At 40.2% G+C, this 15,315-nt stretch overlaps 1 protein-coding gene across 6 annotated transcripts in view; it reads right to left on the bottom strand.

The window, feature by feature from the left end:
• LDAH (lipid droplet associated hydrolase) overlaps nt 1–15,315 on the bottom strand; it is a 218,993-nt gene that overhangs the window by 64,407 nt on the left and 139,271 nt on the right. For all 6 annotated transcript variants that reach the window (XM_075861051.1, XM_075861047.1, XM_075861049.1 and 3 more), the window contains one exon: nt 7,034–7,274. In XM_075861051.1, coding sequence (XP_075717166.1) covers nt 7,034–7,274 — 241 coding nt within the window. The remainder of the gene's footprint in view (nt 1–7,033; nt 7,275–15,315) is intronic.

Genomic DNA, 15,315 nt, shown 5'->3' with positions numbered 1-15,315 from the left:
GTATATAGGATCTGTCAGCTCTCCTGTGTGGTGTATTATAGAGGAGCGGTCAGCTCTCTTGTGTGGTGTAGTATAGAGGACATATCAGCTCTCCTGTGTGGTGTAGTACAGATGATCTGTCAGGTCTCCTGTGTGGTTTAGTATAGAGGATCTGTCAGCTCTCCTGTGTGGTGTAGTATAGAGGACCTGTCAGCTCTCCTGTGTGGTGTAGTATAGAGGATCTGTCAGCTCTCCTGTGTGATGTAGTATAGAAGAGCGGTCAGGTCTCCTGTGTGGTGTAGTATAGAGGACATGTCAGCTCTCCTGTGTGTTGTAGTAAAGAGGAGCTGTCAGCTCTCCTGTGTGATGTAGGATAGAGGAGCTGTCAGCACTCCTGTGTGGTTTAGTATAGAGGATGTATCAGCTCTCCTGTGGGGTGTAGTATATAGGATCTGTCAGCTCTCCTGTGTGATGTAGAATAGAGGAGCTGTCAGCACTCCTGTGGGGTGTAGTCTAGAGGATCTGTCAGCTCTCCTGTGTGGTGTAGTACAGAGGACATGTCAGCTCTCCTGTGTGGTGTAGTACAGATGATCTGTCAGCTCTCATGTGTGGTGTAGTATAGAGGACATGTCAGCTCTCCTGTGTGGTGTAATATAGAGGAGCGGTCAGCTCTCTTGTGTGGTGTAGTATAGAGGACATGTCAGCTCTCCTGTGTGGTGTAGTACAGATGATCTGTCAGCTCTCCTGTGTGGTTTAGTATAGAGTATCTGTCAGCTCTCCTGTGTGGTGTAGTATAGAGGATCTGTCAGCTCTCCTGTGTGGTGTAGTATAGAGGATCGTCAGCTCTCCTGTGTGATGTAAGAGCGGTCAGGTGTCCTGTGTGGTGTAGTATAGAGGACATGTCAGCTCTCCTGTGTGTTGTAGTAAAGAGGAGCTGTCAGCTCTCCTGTGTGATGTAGGATAGAGGAGCTGTCAGCACTCCTGTGTGGTTTAGTATAGAGGATCTGTCAGCTCTCCTGTGGGGTGTAGTATAGAGGATCTTTCAGCTCTCCTGTGTGATGTAGAATAGAGGATCTGTCAGCACTCCTGTGTGGTTTAGTATAGAGGATCTGTCAGCTCTCCTGTGGGGTGTAGTATAGAGGACTTGTCACCTCTCCTGTGTGGTGTAGTATAGAGGATCTGTCAGCTCTCCTGTGGGGTGTAGTATAGAGGATCTGTCAGCTCTCCTGGGTGGTGTAGTAAAATTCCCAGTTGTCAATTTCTTCATATTTAATAGGAATAACAGAGGAATGGCAGCATGCAGAGCCCAGCGTTGTTCTTTCATTGTATTGACTAGAGCTTATATGTTCTCTTTAACCCCTTTAGGACTGAGCCTGTTTTGGCCTTCAGGACGAAGCCGATTTTTCAAATCTGACATGTGACACTTTATGTGGTAATAACTCCGGAATGCTTTTACCTATCCAAGTGATTCAAGAGATTGTTTTCTCATAACATATTGTACTTTATGTTGGGGAAAAAATTTGGTTGATAAATTCAATATTTATTTGTAAAAAACACCAATATTTAGAGAAAATTAGCAAAAATTTGCATATTCCTAAATTTAAATGTATTTGCTTGTAAGACAGATAGTAATACCGCACAAAGTACTTACTAGTTTATATTTCCCATGTGTCTACTTTATGTTTGCATTGTTTTTTGAACATTCTTTTATTTTTCTAGGACGTTACAAGGCTTAGAACTTTAGCAGCAATTTCTCATATTTTCAAGAAAATTTCAAAAGCCTATTTTTTCAGGGACCAGTTCAGTTCTGAAGTGGCTTTGAGGGCCTTATATACTAGAAAGTACCCATAAATCACCCCATTTTGAAAACTGCACTCCTCAAAGTATTCAAAACAGCATTCAGAAAGTGTTTTAACCCTTTAGGCATTTTACAGGAATTAAAGCAAAGTAGAGGTGAAATTTACAAATTTCATTTTTTTTTTCAAAAATTCATTTGTAATAAATTTTTTCTGTACCACAGAAGGCTTTACCCAAGAAATGCAGCTCAATATTTATTGCCCAGATTCTGCAGTTTTTAGAAATACCCCACATGTGGTCCTAGTACGGTAATAGACTGAAACACCGGTCTCAGAAGCAAAGGAGAACCTGGTGGATTTTGGGGCCTCCTCTTTTTTTAGACTATATTTTAGGCACCATGTCAGGGTTAAATAGGTCTTGTGGAACCAAAACAGTAAAGACCCCCCAAAAGTGACCCCATTTTGGAAACTATACCCCTCAAGGAATTTGTCTATGGGTATAGTTAGCATTTTGAACCCACAGTTTTTTGCTAAATTTATTTGAATTAGTATGTGAAGATGAAAATCTACTTTTTTTGCGAAAAAACTTAGAAATGTTAAATTTTTACAAGGAATAAAAGTAGAAAAACACCCCAACATATGTAAAGCAATTTCTTCCGATTATAGCAATACCCCATATGTGGTAATCAACTGCTGTTTGGACCCACAGCAGGCCTCAGAAGAGAAGGAGCACCATTTGGATTTTGGATTTCTGATTTTGCTGGAATAGTTTTCAGTGCCGTGTCGCCTTTGAAATGCACTGGAGGGAGGAAAACCGTGGAAACCCCCCAATAGTGACCCCATTTTGGAAATTACACCCTTCAAGGAATTTTTCTAGGGGTAAAATTAGCATTTTGACCCCACAGTTATTTTGCTGAATTCATTGGACTTAGTCTGTAAAGGTAAAAATCGACTTTTTTTCTGTAAGAACTTAGACATTTTTAATTTTTACAAGGAATAAAGGAGAAAAAGCACCCCAACATTTGTAAAACAATTTCTCCTGATTACGTAAATACCCCATATGTGGTAATAAACTGCTGTTTGGACCCACACCGGGGCTTAGAAGGGAAGGAGTGCTAATTGGCTTTTGGAGCTCAAATTTAGCTGGAATAGTTTTTGGGCATGCCCCCACGTGGCGGATTTCCTCCGCAACTGTCCGCATCAATGCCGCACCTAATCCGGGTTGCGGATTACGGCTGCGGATCTGCCCAAAATGTGCAGTAAATTGATGTGGACTAGCTGCTGCGGACTGCGGACAAAGTGCTTCCCTTCTCTCTATCAGTGCAGGATAGAGAGAAGGGACAGCACTTTCCCTAGTGAAAGTCAACGAATTTCATACTTACCGGCCGTTGTCTTGGTGACGCGTCCCTCTTTCGGCATCCAGCCCTACCTCCCTGGATGACGCGGCAGTCCATGTGACCGCTGCAGCCTGTGATTGGCTGCAGCCGTCACTTAGACTGAAACGTCATCCTGGGAAGCTGGACTGGAGACAGAAGCAGGGAGTTCTCGGTAAGTATGAACTTCTATTTTTTTACAGGTTGCTGTATATTGGGATCGGTAGTCACTGTCCAGGGTGCAGAAACAGTTACTGCCGATCGCTTAACTCTTTCAGCACCCTGGACAGTGACTATTTACTGACGTCTCCTAGCAACGCTCCCGTAATTCCGGGAGCCCCATTGACTTCCTCAGTCTGGCTGTAGACCTAGGAATACATAGGTCCAGCCAGAATGAAGAAATGTCATGTTAAAAAAGCAAGACGCATCCGCAGCACACATAACATGTGCATGACAGCTGCGGACTTCATTGCGGAATTTAGAATCTCCATTGAAGTCAATGGAGAAATTCCGCCATGAGTCCGCAACCAGTCCGCCACTGCTCCGCAACAGACAGAGCATGCTGCGGACACCAAATTCTGCTCCGCATTTTACGCATCGTCTAAACGAACACTTCTAAATTTAAGTGGAAGTCAATGGAGAAACGGCTCCGCTGCGGATTAACGCTGCGGAGTGTCCGCAGCGGAATTCAAGTGAAATTCCGCCACGTGTGAACCCAGCCTTTGGGTGTCATGTCGAATTTGCAAAGCCACTGAGAGACCGAAACAAAAAGCCCCCAAAAAGTAACCCCATTTGGGAAACTGCACCACTTAAGGAATCTATCTAGGGGTATAGTGAGCATTTAGGCCCCACACGTCTTTTGCAGAATTTATTAGAATTAGGCCGTGAAAATTAATATTAACATTATTTCCACTAAAATGTTGGATTTTTTCAATTTCACAAAGGATAAAGGAGAAAATGCACCCCAACGTTTGTGAAGCAATTTCTCCCGAGTACGGCTATACCCCACATGTGGTCATAAATGTTTTTTTATTAGAAAGTAATGAACCCTTTCTGAACTGATCCATGTTTTGCTTTTTCTTTTTTCTTTTTCCTCTCCGCTTTCCGAGAGCCACAACTTTTTTATTTTTCCGTCAATAGAGTGGTATGAGGGCTTATTTTTTGCGGGACGAGTTGTAGTTTTTATTGGTACCATTTTTTGGTACATAAGATTTTTTGAGCACTTTTTATTACATTTTTTGGTAGAGCCAAGATGACCAAAAAACTGCGATTTTGCCGTTTAAAATTCTTTTTTTTTTACGGTGTTGACCGTGCGAGTTCAATAATGGTATATTGTAATAGCTTGGACGTGTACGGACGCAGTGATACCAATTTTGTGTATTTTTTTACATTACTTTAGAGAAAAAAATTGAAAAGGGTTTATTTTTGGACTTTAAATATTTATTAAATTTTTTCCACTAATAATAACTATTTACTTTTGTTTTTACATATTTTATTAGTACCCCTGGGAGACTTGAACCAGCAATCGTTAGATCACTGGTAGAATACACTGCAATAGTAATGTATTGCAGTATATTGTAATTTTTACAGGCTCCTGGAACAGCGTGATCGCTGTTTCTGTCCGTTAGTCCCGGGTATCAGCTGTAATACACAGCTGACACCCGCAGCGTATGGCGCGGGTTCAGCGCGTGAGACGCTCCATAGATCACCCCCCCCCCACACACCACGACATGCTATTAAGTCATGGTGGGCGAAGGGTTTAATGCGCAGTGGATGGTGCAGAGTGAAAATTTAAATTTTCCACTGATGTGCCATTTTAGTGCACTATATGTTGTGCCCAGTTTGTGCCACAAATACCTCAATAATATTAACCGGGTTCTCCCGGGTATGGCGATGCCATATCGGTGGACGTAAACGGCTGTTTGGGCACGCTGTAGGGCTCAGAAGGGAGGGAGCGCCATTTGGCTTTTGGAGCACAGATTTAGCTTGGTAGTAGTTCTGTTTGGCGTTTTGCTGGTATTTCAGTTTATAATGTGGGGGCATATGTAGGCTGGGCAGAGTACATCAGGGCATAATAAGAGGGTATAATAATGGGGTAAATTATCCGCAAATATGTGGCCGGTGTCGCACTTATAAAAGGCACCCGATCCTATCCGCTTTTGGAACGCTCTGAACATTTTGCATCTGGGAGCCGGAACTTTTTTTTATTTTTTCACCACCGGAGCAGAGTGAGGGCTTATTTGTTGCGGGACAATCTGTAGTTTTCATTGGTACCATTTTGGGGTACATGCGATTTTGTTGATCACTTTTTATTCCATTTTTCAGCAAACCAGGTGACCAAAAACCATCAATTCTGACAATGATTTTTGTTTACACTGGGCTATAAATGACCATTATATTTTATTCTGCGTGTCGGTATGATTACGGCAATACCATATGTATATAGGTTTTTTTATGTTTTGCAGCGTTTGCGCAATAAAATAACTTATTTAGAAAATAATTTATTTCTGTATCACCCTATTCTGAGAGCCGTAACTTTTTTATTTTTCAGTCAAAAAATCTGTGTAAGGGCTTGTTTTTTGCGGGACGGGTTGTAGTTTGTATCGGTACTATTTTGGCATACATGCGATTTTTTTATCTCTTTTTATTGTATATTTTGGGAGGGGTGGTGACCAAAAAATAGTGATTCTCGCATTGTTTTTCGTTTATTTTTTTTGCGGTGTTCACCGTGCGGGAAAAATAATACTATAGTTTTATAGTTGGGGTCGTTACGAACGCGGTGATACCAAATATGTGAACTTTTTTTTTACGTGTTCATTTTTTTCCTATAATAAAGACTTATTATTGGAAAAAAAAGCAGTTCTTGTTTATGTCACTTCTAACTTTTATTTTTACACTTTTTTTTAAACATTTTTATTCTTTTTTCACTTGTCCCATTAGGGGACACTTAGACTTGCAGCTTTGATCGCTGCTAGAGTACATTACACTACACACGTAGTGTAATGTATTCTAACAGTCATTGTGACGTAACAGTCACACTGACAGGAAGCCTAGGAGGACCAGCAGAGGCTGGTCCTCATAGGCTTCTGTACATGGCAGCCATTGTCTGGCGTCCGGTTGCCATGGGTACCATTGCCAGCTCCCGTGATTTCACGTGGGGGCTGACGATCGGCGCTAAACACCTTAATTGTGGCGTTCAAGATCGAACGCCACAATTAAGGGGTTAACTGCTGATCGGCAACGGGGAATGCAGGGCAGACACCCTGCACAGTTAACCGCCGCTGCGGTGAAGCGCCGCGCGGCGGTTAACTGTCAAAGCACAGATGTAACTGCACGTCAAGGTGCGCGAACTTACTGCACACATCGACGTGCATTATCGTCAAGGTGCGGGAAGGGGTTAATCTGGCATCCATTGGTCTAGGAGTTTTTCAATGATAAGCGATACCGTACATAAATGAAAGCATTCTACATTAAAAATTTACTAGAATCACTAAATAGTCTGGAGTTTTCAGAGACCAAATTTGCTAGTTAAAATAAATTCCAGTATTATGCAAACAAAATTAATTAATTGTATAATAAAAAGTTATCCAACTTTATAGTTTCAATACCTCTGCTTGCTGTCAATAAATGGAAACTTTCCTTAAAAGCTGCACTGTAATGAGCAGTGCCCCTATTGGATTATCACACAGCCGACAAGTTTTCAATCTCTGGATGGGAATTGGACTGTTTCCATTCACTGACCGCAAGCAGAGATGTGCCATCTGCAAGTATTACATGTCCCTAGCACACAAATAGAGCATATGTAGACTTCTCTTGGGTATTAATTAATGCTACAAAAGGTGGATACTGACATATGTAGTCATTACGAGTAAACAAGCCACCTACCAGCACACTCCATTCTGAAAAGGTCCAGTGAGGCCACCATCGATGTTTCATCCACAGATTTGATCCCACGCAGGGTTAACTTCACCAGAAATGTCTTCATCACTTCCGGTAAGAAGGAGAGCAGATACAGAGGCATATATACAACGTATCGCAGGCTGCACAACAATGGCGTCATTATCTTGCCTTGTGGTGACTGCGCCATCCTCTCAATGGTTGGAAACAGTAAAATGGACTTCAACACCTGAAGAAAAAAATCAAGGAGACTTCATTAACGATGACTTCTCATTGGTTCTCCACTGATCCAGCAACATATGCCAAGTGCACCCTGGATGAAAATGAAAATATATTAGTATAATATTCTCAAAAATGCCCAAAAATTTTAAATGATATCCTCGGAGGCAGGGTCTACATGACGACTGTTGCTGTGCAATTGGTGGTGATGCTGTCAATGTTAAGGCTCTGTTCACATCTGCATCGTGGCTCTCGTTTATAACCTTACATATTATGTTTTGGTGTCCATTATTTTGACAGAAAAAATGGTGCTGCATGCTGCACTATATTGTCTGTCAAATCTGACAGAATCTGCGACGGAGCCTCCAAATCAAGGGTCTCAAACACGCGGCCCCTGAGACTGTATCTGCGGCCCGCGGGTAACCGGAGCTCCCTCAGTAGAGGAGAGAGCAGTCTGAAGGAGGAGCACCGCCGGCACTCCTTCAGGCCGTCACACAGCCCACTGTAGTAGATAGCTCTATTGGGGCTCGCTCAAGGAGTGGAATCCCCAGCCAGAGAATTGCCGAAGCTTTGGCCGGGGATTCCTCTGCTGGAGGAGCCCCTGAAGTGTGGCTGTCCATATATGGGCAGTGATGTCAAGGGCTTCCCCAGAGAAGGAGTCCCAGAGTTGGGACTATACTAGCGCTCTGCTCCGAGACTCCTGCTCTGCGGAAGCCCCTGACATCACTGTCCATATATGGACAGTGATGTCAGGAGCAGAGATGGAGTCCCAGTCAGAGTGCTAGAAACGGCTCTGCTCCGGGACCCCGGCTGTGGAAGCCCCTGACTTTACTGTCGATGGATGGACAGTGGTGTCAGCAGCAGAGAGCAGGAGTCCCGGGCAGAGCGCTAGTAGCGCTTTGCTCTGGGACTCCGGCTCTGGGGGAACCCCTGACATCACTATCCATACATGGACAGTGATGTCAGGAACAGAGTTGGAATGCGGCTCCGGGATTACCCCTGACATCACTGTCTATATATAGACAGTGATGTTAGGAGCAGAGCTGGAGTCCCAGGAAGAGCACTACTAGCGCTCTGCAAGGGACTCCGGCTCTGGGCAAGCCCCTGATATCACTGTCCGTATATCACTTCTCCAGAGTTCCGGAGCAGAGCCTATACTAGCGCTCTGCTCTGGACTCTGGGTTTTCCTCTGACATCACTGCACATATATAGTTGTTATGCTAGTACCACTCTGCCCAGGACTCCTGCCCTAGGGTTGCCGCTGACATCACATTCCGGTCCAGGAGGATCCCCTGACGTCACTGTCTGTGGACAGTGTAGTCAGGGGCTCCTCCAGCAGAGGAATCCCCGGCCAAAGCGTCGGTAACGCTCTGGCTGGGGATTCGACTCCTAGAGGGAGCCTCAATGGAGCTATCTAAAGGGGTGTGCGTGTGTGTGGCATTATCTATAGGGTGTGTGTGTGTGTGTGGCATTACCTAATGAGGGCACTGTGGCATTATCTACAGAGGGCACTGTGGCATTATCTAGTGGGGTTGTGGCACTATCTACAGAGGGCACTGTGGCACTATCTACAGAGAGCACTGTGGCACTATCTAAAGAGGGCACTGTGGCTTTATCTAAGAAGGGGCGGCCCAATCTTGACATTCTTGTGTCTGCCAAACGCTGCCAACTGAGCTGCCAGACTGCATTTAGCGACACTTAAACTGGAAAACTGGATTATTAAAATATATGTGTACTAAACGCGAAAATTTCCGTTAAGTTTAAACCGAACAGTATTATTATAGTAATGTATTATTACTGTTATAGTAAAGTAGTATTATTATAGTAATGTAGTATTGTTATAGTAATGTAGTATTGTTATAGTAATGTAGTATTATAGTAATGTTGTATTGTTATAGTAAAGTAGTATTATTATAGTAATGTAGTAGTGTTATAGTAATGTAGTATTGTTATAGTAATGTAGTAGAGTTATAGTAATGTAGTATTATTATAGTAATGTAGTATTGTTATAGTAATGTAGTATTATTATAGTAATTAAGTAGTGTTATAGTAATTTAGTATTATAGTAATATAGTATTGTTATAGTAACGTAGTATTGTTATAATATTGTAGTATTATAGTAATGTAGTGTTATTATAGTAATGTAGTATTGTTATAGTAATGGTGTATTATTATTATAGTAATGTAGTATTGTTATTATAGTAATGTAGCATTGTTATAGTAATGTAGTATTATAGTAATGCAGTATTAATATAGTAATGTAGTATTAGTATAGTAATGTAGTATTATAATAGTAATGTAGTATTAAAGTAATGTAGTATTATTATAGTAATGTAGTAGAGTTATAGTAATGTAGTATTATTATAGTAATTAAGTAGTGTTATAGTAATGTAGTATTATAGTAATGTAGTATTGTTACAGTATTGTAGTATTATAGTAATGCAGTATTATTATAGTAATGTAGTATTGTTATAGTAATGTTGTATTATTATTATTATTATTATTATAGTAATGTAGTATTATAGTAATGTAGTGTTATTATAGTAATGTAGTATTGTTATAGTAATGTAGTATTGTTATAGTAATGTAGTATTATTATAGTCATGTAGTATTATTATAGTAATGTAGTATTATTATAGTAATGTAGTATTAAAGTAATGTAATATTATTATAGTAATGTAGTAATGTTGTAGTAATGTAGTATTGTTATAGTAATGTAGTATTATAGTAATGTATTATTATTATTATTATTATAGTGATGTAGTATTATAGTAATGTAGTATTGTTATAGTAATGTAGTATTATAGTAATGTTGTATTGTTATAGTAAAGTAGTATTATTATAGTAATGTAGTAGTGTTATAGTAATGTAGTATTGTTATAGTAATGTAGTAGAGTTATAGTAATGTAGTATTATTATAGTAATGTAGTATTGTTATAGTAATGTAGTATTATTATAGTAATTAAGTAGTGTTATAGTAATGTAGTATTATAGTAATGTAGTATTGTTATAGTAACGTAGTATTGTTATAGTATTGTAGTATTATAGTAATGTAGTGTTATTATAGTAATGTAGTATTGTTATAGTAATGGTGTATTATTATTATAGTAATGTAGTATTGTTATTATAGTAATGTAGTATTGTTATTATAGTAATGTAGCATTGTTATAGTAATGTAGTATTATAGTAATGCAGTATTAATATAGTAATGTAGTATTAGTATAGTAATGTAGTATTATAATAGTAATGTAGTATTAAAGTAATGTAGTATTATTATAGTAATGTAGTAGAGTTATAGTAATGTAGTATTATTATAGTAATTAAGTAGTGTTATAGTAATGTAGTATTATAGTAATGTAGTATTGTTACAGTATTGTAGTATTATAGTAAAGCAGTATTATTATAGTAATGTAGTATTGTTATAGTAATGTTGTATTATTATTATTATTATTATTATTATTATTATAGTAATGTAGTATTATAGTAATGTAGTGTTATTATAGTAATGTAGTATTGTTATAGTAATGTAGTATTGTTATAGTAATGTAGTAGTATTATAGTAATGTAGTATTAATATAGTAATGTAGTATTAAAGTAATGTAATATTATTATAGTAATGTAGTAATGTTGTAGTAATGTAGTATTGTTATAGTAATGTAGTATTATAGTAATGTATTATTATTATTATTATTATTATTATTATAGTGATGTAGTATTATAGTAATGTAGTATTGTTATAGTAATGTAGTATTATAGTAATGTATTATTATTATTATTATAGTGATGTAGTATTATAGTAATGTAGCATTATTATAGTAATGTAGTATTATAGTAATGTAGTATTATTATTATAGTAATGTAGTATTATGGTAATGTAGTATTATTATTATAGCAATGTAGTATTATAGTAATGTAGTAGTTATAGTAATGTAGCATTGTTATAGTAATGTAGTATTGTTATATTAATGTAGTATTATTATTATTATTATTATTATAGTAATATAGTATTATAGTAATGTAGTATTGTTATTATAGTAATGTAGCATTGTTATAGTAATGTAGTATTATAGTAATGTAGTATTGTTATAGTAATGTAGTAGTATTATAGTAATGCAGTGTTATTATAGTAATGTAGTATTAGTATAGTAATGTAGTATTATAGTAATGTAGTATTATTATAGTCATGTAGTATTATTATAGTAATGTAGTATTATTATAGTAATGTAGTATTATTATAGTGATGTAGTATTAAAGTAATGTAATATTATTATAGTAATGTAGTATTGTTGTAGTAATGTAGTATTATAGTAATGTAGTATTATAGTAATGTAGTATTATTATAGTAATGTAGTATTAAAGTAATGTAATATTATTATAGTAATGTAGTGTTATAGTAATGTAGTATTGCTATAGTCAACCCCGGACGAAGGCAGTTGCCGAAACGCGCGTCGGGTCCAGACATCTCTTTCACGCCTCCATCATGTCCACTGGTATGTCTCATATCTCCTTCTTGTTAGACAGCTGCATTTGAGGTTTTTTTTGTCTTGTCTCTGGCATTTTTGTGAGCCCATGTACATTGCACACTTGACACTCTAGTGCTGATCCTTCAGCATCTATATCATGGGCCACGGCCCTTGTTAGCCCTCTATGTTTATCCAGACAACCATTGCACCTATGTACTTACACGTAATTGGTGTCACATGCTTTGACATAGGTGCGCTAGATTGCATACATTTGTTGGATTCCATTGGATTTTTTCTTGTTGTAACCTACTTCGGCTCCATTAGACACAGGCTTGCATGAGCATATACATAATTCTCTCTTGCTGTTTCAACAACATATATACTACTTACATACTCACGTAATATTTACATCCGGTGCGTGATCGATTTGATGTCTTTTTATTGAGTGACTCATTCCCTGTTCCAGTTTTAATTGTTTCATGTTTTTATGTCAATAAAATTTTGTATATTTCTCTATATATCTCATGTGCTTTAGTCGATCATATTTTCTTGGATTTATCTTGTGTCAATTGTTGATCGATGCACCAAGTTTATCTTGGTTACTACCTAGGACGTAACACAGTAGATTCCATATAGTTCAGCAACGTTGCTCTACATTGAACATTACTCTGTGTTTGTGTCCTTTCTGTTGGTATCTTATCGGTATATATAGTAATGTAATAGTGTTATAGTAGTTCAAATAACTAACTGATTAACAATACTTGTGTATTGTATCAAATTTGGATGTAATGCGGCTCGTCAACTTCACATTTTTTCTATGTGTGGCCCATTTACCCTGCCGAGTTTGAGACCCCTGCTCCAAATCAAAAAATGCTCCTAGTCTGGGGTAAGCATGGCAAAAGTACCCTGATGTTGGTAAAGCTATAGGACAACGTAAGGAAAAAATAAATAAAAAATTCTGATGTTTTATTAGAGTGCAAGTTAGTACAATGTCTAAGATAAGTATCGTACATATTATCTACTATTTCAATGAAAATCTAGATATTGTTTAGAAGGGTAACATACACCCAATCAAGATTGTATGGATAAATAGAGTAAATATACAGAAATATATAAGAGATAGACAGACAGACAGACAGACAGATAGATAGATAGATAGATAGATAGATAGATGATAGATAGATAGATAGATAGATAGATAGATAGATAGATAGATAGATAGATAGATAATTAGATACTTGATGACAAAGAAACAGGAAGAATACTCTTATGCTAGTGACAATTGACCCTAAACTTGCCTAGATGATATAAGGTGATGTAAACCTCATGCCTCATGCCAGTATCAGTGCTCAGTGAGATATTAGATAGATAGATAGATAGATAGATAGATAGATAGATAGATAGATAGATAGATAGATAGATAGATAGACATGAGATAGATAGTGTAACACCCATGGCCGCGGACCGTCTGGTTTACTCATCCCTTGACGGCCGCAGCCATGGTACAGGAGACGCCAGCACTCACTTCTGCTTCACTCTGCTGTGTCCCGTAGGGTGCACACGCGTGCTCGGTCTTAAAGGGCCAGCATGCGCACCTGAATCTGTTGCTAAATTAGCCCATGATCCAGGACTATAAGTAGGCTCTGCCGCTTGCTGCCTTGCCTGAGCTTTGTTGTCGTCACTTAAGTGCCTTCCAGTTCCCAGTGTTCCCGTTCCTACTTCCTGTAACCTGTATCCCATGTTATCCTGGTCCAAGTGCCATATAGTGTTGGAGTCGTGCTGCGCTGAATACTACGCCTGCTCTGTTACACCACGCATGGTGCCTGCCTGCTGCCAATGTCCGAGCCTGTCTTGCTACTGTCTGAAACTTACCACAGGTACACCTATTGAACAATAGACTTTGACCTGTGTCCTGTTAGCCAGCTGCAATACCATCAAGGCGGTACCGCCCAGTGGGTCCACGCACCCAACGTGACAGTAAGCTCAGGCGATGGACCGCGCTGGTCCACCAAAGACTATGTCGTTGTTTCAAGCGATGCAGGCAGACCTACGAGACCTGCATTCACTACAAGACTAACTCCTCCTGGCAGTGAATTCCATTGCACTGCGGCTAGACGCACAAGATGCAGCCGCCTCAGCTCCCGTTCCGACTGATCCTCCTGCAACACCTCCTGTCAGCACCAGTGTTGATCCCCGATTCTCGTTACCACTACCACCTCGTTATAACGGAGACCCGAGTACTTGCAGAGGCTTTCTCAATCAATGCCAGATCTACTTCTCTCTATATGCCAGAGCGTTCCCGTCTGATGGCGCCAAGATTGCCTTTATTGTTTTTCTACTCACTGGCAGGGCCACGGCGTGGGCGAACCCGATCTGGGAACGACAGGGACCAGAGAGCCATGACTTCCAGGGGTTCCTCCGGACATTTCGTACCGTGTTTGAGGAACCTGGACGAGTATCGTCGGCACCAGCCTCCTTGTTGAACCTGCGCCAGGGGGACCCGTGTGCGAGTACGCCATTCAATTACGCACTCTGGCAGGAGAGCTGTCCTGGAACGTTGAGTCCCTAGTGGCTACATTCTGGCAGGGACAGTCGTCCGAGATCACGGACGAATTGGCTGTCCACCCTGGATGCCCTCATTTATCTCTCCACCCTGGTTGATATGAGGCTCCGGGAACGATCCAGGTGATTCGTTGGGAGAGAAGACTCCCAAGGCTGGCCCCCACTTTCCAGCAACTTCCGTCATCCTCACCAGGTGGCTCATCTGAAGAGCCTATGCAAGTAAACCGGCTTAAATTATCCGTTGAGGAGAAACAACGCAGACGCACTTCGGGACTTTGTCTTTATTGTGGCCTCGGAGGCCATGTCGTGCGTCTGTGCCCTCAGAAGCCAAAAAACCCCAACGCCTAGAATTGGTTGGGGAGACAACACTAGGCGACACTGCGCTGGATAGAGACTTTTCCTCAAAACTCTCCATCCCCGTGGCTATTTTGTCCAGCGAGAAGAACCACCAGGTCTCTGCCTAACTTGACTCTGGGTCGGCAGCCAGTTTTATCCACAAGGATCGAGTGGCTCTCCTCCAGTTGCCTACGACCTCTCTGGAGAGGCCATTGATCTTTGTCTCGGTGAATGGACTACCTCTGCCAGACCCAATTATAGCCGTGACCAAACTGCTGATGCTCCAGGTAGGAGCTCTTCATACAGAACTTATCTCTTTTCTTGTTCTACCTAAGGCCGTCAATACTGTACTACTGGGTCTGCCCTGGCTACGACTTCATGCCCAAGTTCTGGACTGGAACTCCGGAGAGGTTCTCCAGTGGGGTCCCAAGTGCCTCGACCGCTGCCTGGGGAAGATCCACCTGGTCCCGCCTCCTCGTCCTCAGTCTTTGTTGGGATTACCTTTTCAGTATGCTATGTTTTCAGATGTCTTCAGCAAGAAGGAGACGGAGACGTTGCCTCCACACCGGGCGTATGACTGTCCTATCGAGCTGATTCCTGATGCCTCTCTTCCCCGTGGAAGCGAATACCCACTCTCCTTGCCGGAGACTCAGTGCATGTCCGCCTACATTAAGGAGAATGTAGAGAGAG

Source organism: Rhinoderma darwinii, chromosome 4 (assembly GCF_050947455.1).
Source record: "Rhinoderma darwinii isolate aRhiDar2 chromosome 4, aRhiDar2.hap1, whole genome shotgun sequence".
NCBI classification, from domain to species: domain Eukaryota; kingdom Metazoa; phylum Chordata; class Amphibia; order Anura; family Rhinodermatidae; genus Rhinoderma; species Rhinoderma darwinii.
Note: the sequence above shows the minus strand (reverse complement) of the source record. Positions and strands in the feature narration are given on the sequence as shown.